General features: G+C 39.8%; 1 protein-coding gene across 1 annotated transcript in view; it reads right to left on the bottom strand.

Annotated features, from left to right (window-relative positions):
* brinp3a.1 (bone morphogenetic protein/retinoic acid inducible neural-specific 3a, tandem duplicate 1) overlaps positions 1–5,253 on the bottom strand; it is a 176,705-nt gene extending 171,452 nt beyond the window's left edge. The window contains exons 1-2 of the mRNA XM_034179431.1: positions 4,938–5,253; positions 4,421–4,731 (exon numbers count right to left, since the gene is read on the bottom strand). Coding sequence (XP_034035322.1) covers positions 4,421–4,677 — 257 coding nt within the window. The 5' untranslated portion in view covers positions 4,678–4,731; positions 4,938–5,253. The remainder of the gene's footprint in view (positions 1–4,420; positions 4,732–4,937) is intronic.
* Positions 5,254–6,000: the final 747 nt, after the last annotated feature.

The following is a 6,000-nucleotide window of genomic DNA, read 5'->3' on the forward strand; positions in this document are numbered from 1 at the left end:
AGGAGGTGGATGAACAGAATACAGGAGAGCTTCAAGAAAAATCTGCTGAGTGAGGAGCAGGTGCAGAACGGGACTCTTAGGAGAAAGTTGATGAGAGACATCAATGCCACACAGTGCAGGGGAAAATGCAAAGAAAAAATGAAGAAAATGTTAATTATGTCCTCCGTTTGAAGGACATAGAAGTGGTTGTTCTGCTCATGCAAATATAATCACTCTCACAAAAAATATCAAATTTTGCCAATATCATTTACAGAAGGCAAAAAAGGAGAAGGAAGACAAAAAAATAACTGGAACAACAGAAGAAAAGACTGTTGGTCAGCTAACCAGAGCTACGCTCTCTGTCTGAGCCCGCGATTGTAGCCTCTGTCAGCGACTAAATGCCAGCGCCAGTCAAACCGCTGCTCAGCTGGCATCGTAACCCCGCGGCACACGGCTCCGGACGCTCTGACAGCCACGCTGTCATCGCCAAGTCTCAAAGCACTTACCTGGCACATGTGCATGCAGACACACCACCATGACGACGGAGGCCTCAGCATGCACACAGATCAGACAGCGTGATGTACCGCGTGATGCAAAAACATGGCGCATTGGCCCGGATGCCAGCTGCATTGGGCTTCAAACTCACTTATTAAAATCAATCCATAATTGCGTTAGTAAGATTTGTTAAATGTAAAAATAATCCTGCTCCGACATCTTCAGATCAGATAACACTCATCAAGGACTACTAATCTGGATTAGTCAAAGGCGAATTAGTGAAAATTCACAGCATCTTGTACAGTATTTTAATTATTAATTAGCCTGTTTATTTGCATTATGATTAAGGTTTGTTTTTTTTTTGTGAAATCTTAAATTGTATTTGAGTTAATTCTGACCAAATAACAGCCCAAAATGCAAATGTATGCAATTAGTTTTGACAAGCAGATTATGTCCAAATATAAAAACAGTATACCAAATGTTTTCTATCTACGTTTTATAAAAATATTTTAAATGTAGCTGTTATGTGATTTAAAACCCCTTCGGAACACTTTAGCAGTACATTATGACACATTATCCTTGGTGTAGAACACTTTAAATTCAAATTACGTATATCTAATTGAATCAGATTAAATCCATTTTTAAGGCATGTATTGTTGGTTTAGAGATACAGTATCTGTTTCAGCCCAGCATTAAACAAGTTGGAAGGAGCATAAACTAATCTATCATCTTGCAGTAGTTTCTTCTTCTTCTATACTTTATTTGAACTCTGTAACAATACAGATCATGGCATAAAATTGAAAATAGAACACTAAAATGACAAGATCTCTTTTTGTGAAGGCCCAGTACAATAACAAAATAGAGCAATAAAAATATCATTTATAAAGCAGGCAGGTAGTAAAATTAAATTGGCAAATTATTTGCTTAAGAAATGCATGATTTTTTTGGCAAGCAGAGCTTTGACCCTCCAGTGTTAATGTATGAAAATTTCGGTTTTGAGTGTTTTATGGTTCTTGAGTTTTAAGATGTCAAAGTTTACCGGAAGGGCAGAAGGAAGTACACATGGAATGATATACAGAAGGACAGAATTTCTTCTGACAAGCACAAATTGCAGTAGTGAATGAACAACAGATCTTTATGTCACACTGGTGACTGGATTAGACAAACACAATCACTGATATAAATGGGACATAATTAATTTAGTGCCTTGTCCACAAGAAGACAAACCTTCAGTTTGTACTGGTATATAACCAGTTCAATTCTTGATGTAACATCGCAAATCAAAATCAAATCAAATCAATTTTATTTATATAGCGCCAAATCACAACAAACAGTTGCCCCAAGGCGCTTTATATTGTAAGGCAAAAGCCATACAATAATTACAGAAAAACCCCCAACGTCTCACTTGGTGTTTCACGATAAGCACAGTTGAGAATGCTGCACATAGACTTCTTCATTAACCAACATTCATTTTTTTAATTAAATAAATGATTTAGATGATCAAAAGACCTGATGATTATTTTTCTGTCCAAATCAATTAAAGGGGCTAATCATTTCAGCTCATTTTCAAATGAATCATGAACAAGTTGTAAGACAGTTTCATGCAATGAATTGTTGAAACAATCAGTGATGAAATGAATCACTGGCGGGTTGAGTCATTGCACTCCTGGTAATTTATGATAAGTCTGTCATTTTGGGCGCTATGGAAACGCTGCATCTCTGGAATATTTTAGGGAAAAGTGAGACGTGGGGAGTGGGAGCAGATGCAGGATTTATGCAGAAGAACAGACATGATGGCATGGAAGAAGAAAAGAAAATCTATATTGTCTGGTGATGTTTTACAGACATTAAATGAGATGTCATCACTCATTAAAGACAATTCCACAGGTGCATGAAAACTATCCAAAAAATCAAGGTATCATGTACCTTATATAACAAATCTGGAAAATCTGCTCTGCAAAACAGCCAGTTGTCACACAACCAGCATGATTTAAAATACACACTCTTTTTTTTCTTCCCCTGCAGTTCCGTACAGTGTGTGGGGGTCACACAGAACAACCTTGAAAAATGTGATCAGTCTGGGTTTTAGGCTCTAATTACTCGAGGCGTTTCAACTGAGAAAATAAGGAATCTTGTGGGAAATGCCGACACAAATACAAGCAAATAAAGCAGGTAACAACAGAGCTCCCAGTTTGCTGTGGATTGGCTGAAACTCTATATTAAAAAATAAATAAATAAATAAACAATTTTTTTTCTTCTAAAATGATGTGTTCCACATCCCTCATTTCATGTTTATGAATGTTGCAGCAGCTGGCCAGTAGGGGGCAAGAGGACATCAGTCCTTTGTGGATCAGTTTTAACAGCAAATATTCGCAATATATTTCAGTATTTCTGTATTTGAAAAAGCCTCAAGAGTGTCAAATTTAACACTGATTTATTTATTTATTTATTTATTTATTACCGCTTTCGTATTTTTGCAATATGTCAGTAGCTTGCATCTTCCTGCTTCTTCACTGTTCCTCACTGTCTTGGCTGCTGTGGGGGAGATGTCATTTATGGACCAACGTAGGAATATCTTATCTAGCTGTTAAAAAAATTAAAAAAATGTGCACCAATCAATATAAAATTAACCAATCAGTGCCATTAGATCTGAGCCATGGGTTTGATTGATGCCTTTGGAGGACGCTGAGATTTTTAACATCATTGTATCAAACATATGGTGACTTGCTGGTCTGTCAGGTTCCACTGGTGACACCATCTTTGTGACGTTTGTGTGGGATGTAATGCAGCAATGCAGTGCACGTCGTGCTGTGAAAGCACCAAATGTCTTGTGCTCCTATTATATTCACCATCAATATTGTTTTTAATTATTTCTGAAATACAAACAGAAATCAGTCTCAGAAACAAATATGAGATACTGCCTTACATTTCTATTATTAAGATCATGCATAAGCCTGCATGATATGGAATATTTATAAATTATGCATTATTCATGTTGCATAAATATGAGTTACAATTTTTTTGCTACATGAAGATTTTTGCACATTAAAAATATTTTTGAGTTGAAATTCAATGAAATGATCACTCAAAAACCAATTAGGTGAAGTCATATATATATTTGTATGCTTTTTAAATGTTTAACTTTAAATTTATTTTCTTGTTGGTAATAAAAAAATAAATAAAAAATCAAGAAAATGTTTATTTAAAAACTGCCAGATTTAGTTTTTAATTTGTGCACTTTGCAGTTTGCATTGGAGTGGATATTGAGAATTTGTTGCACAAGCTTGCTTTGATTTATTTATTTATTTTCCAGTAACTACCACTGACTTTAAAATACCGTTGTAAGGAGACACACAGCATGCATGTTGCTAGAAATCATGCCAGGTCTTATATGCAAGTGTTGCTCGGAATGTTTTCCATCCTGTGAGTGATGCATCTGAAAATCTTTTGCAGAAACTGATGGGGAAAAAATGCCATTGTTGTGTCGCCTGCTTTCAAGCAATACCCTTCTGCTTCTCAGCACTTCACATCGCACTATCCTGTCTACACACTGTCACACATCAGCTGGTTCAGTCAGATCTGTGTTTGCCCAAATCCTCTTGCGGTATCTCGACTCTGGAGTTTTCACTGATGCACTGCATTGTATCAGAATCAAAACATATGCATTTGCTTCCCACAAAAAAAGGGCAGAAGAAAGGCTCCCAAAGAAGCTTCCATCTCTACACAACTTGTCTTCATTTATATGCAAAACTCCTCTAAGTAATCTTCTCAACGCCAATCCCAGTTTGCCACCTACTAAACTGCATTCTTTTACAGACTAAAGAAAAGCTTTTATGTGATTTTTTTGGTGGCTCCTCCACATATCCTGCTTCTCATCACAGAAAATACATTTAAATTTGAAATCTGGGATCCAGAAGTCCCCCAGCAGCTTTGAGCAGTGCCTCACCTGTATATTTTGTACTTGGTGGTGAATCCTTGCTGGTAGCGCTCCGTGAAATCAACAAACTCCTGTGACTGGTGAAAGGGACCCTTGTCGGACAGGAGCCAGGCCAAAGGCCCGGTGGAGCCACTGAAGCCGGCCCCGGCGGGGTCAGCGGCCCTGGCCCGTGGGGTCACCTGGCTCTGGAGCAGGATTTGTAGTGTTAAGTACTTCCATAGAAACATGAGGGCCAGCGGTCTAATGGAGCTGCACGGGCCACTCATGCTGCTTCCCCCGGCCCCGGTGACTCCTCATTCTCCCTCAACTGTAGGTGACTCCTGGTGGGAGGAGGGAGAGGAGGTAAAGAACAATTTAACAGGACCGGATGATGAAAATTAAGCCAGACAGCTGCATTAGCCCAGTATTGATTGGTCGGTCAGACATCATGACAGAGGGTCACTGAGATCATTAAAGTGAATGAAAACATAATGCATCTTATATATAAAAGCCAACAACTGCATAAAGTCCACATCCTGCTTTTTACCTTATAATACTGTGATCCCTGGCTGGTCCAAATGAGTCTCCTATAAATTTCCTGGCAGGACCGTGAAGTTGAGTTGGGTTCGGTGCGCAGAGAGAGCGGCATTGGATACTTTTTTTTTTTCCCAGACGCGCAATTAGCACAGCGCAACTTGAGCAGAGAAGAAGATGACATCCAGTTGTGCCGACGAGCGCGCTCCTCACTCCAGTTTCACCCTGACATGTTTCCAGCAGGTCCAATCCAACGGAGCAAAGAAGAGATGAAAGCGTCCAAAGCGCACAGAGTTTCCAGGAACAGCGGCGCGTTGCGGTGGAGGCGCAAGGATGCGCGCTGCAAACCTCTTTATGGTCTTGATTGGCGCTCGGGTGCGCACGGAGCGCAGCGCTGTTGCTGATGACCGGACTCCACACACGGAATGTGTGAATGGTGCGCGCCTCTCTCTCCCCCTCCTTCTCTCTCTCTCTCTCTGTCTCTCTGCTCCATCACACAGCCGCAGTTTAATTTATTCCAGCACCGGAGCGCACACTCGGTTGGGTGGGACCTAACCGGAGGAAGAAACAGCAGGATGGGCGAGAGCGGGGGTTGTTCTCACGTGCTTCATTTTTGAAAAGCCAACAGACTTCTCGTGCGAGTTACCTTATTCCTTTATTAATGACATTTAACAAGGGATCAACAATGCTGAAAAAAAATATTTACCAAGCTCCTTTCCCACTTGTCATATATTTGTTAGTAACGGGAGATGTTTTGAAAAAGTTTACTTTAACTATATCACACGCGCGCGCGCGCACACACACACACACACGCACACACACACACCCTAGAAGGAACGACAAAAATCATTAAGTGGTCAAAAATAGCAACACATATAGCAGTCAAGAAGTAACAAAAGTTTCTGTTTAAAAAGTTTTACAAAAGGGCAATAGGTGCACATTCTGCATGTGAAAACAATATAAGAAATGTGTTAAAGTAAAAGTAAGTCTCTTCGGCTGCTCCCTTGTTTTGTATTCGGGTCGCCACAGCAATCCAAGGTGGATCTGCATGTTGAATTGGCACAAGTTTTACGCCA

Source organism: Thalassophryne amazonica, chromosome 10, assembly GCF_902500255.1.
Source record: "Thalassophryne amazonica chromosome 10, fThaAma1.1, whole genome shotgun sequence".
Classification (NCBI taxonomy): Eukaryota; Metazoa; Chordata; class Actinopteri; order Batrachoidiformes; family Batrachoididae; genus Thalassophryne; species Thalassophryne amazonica.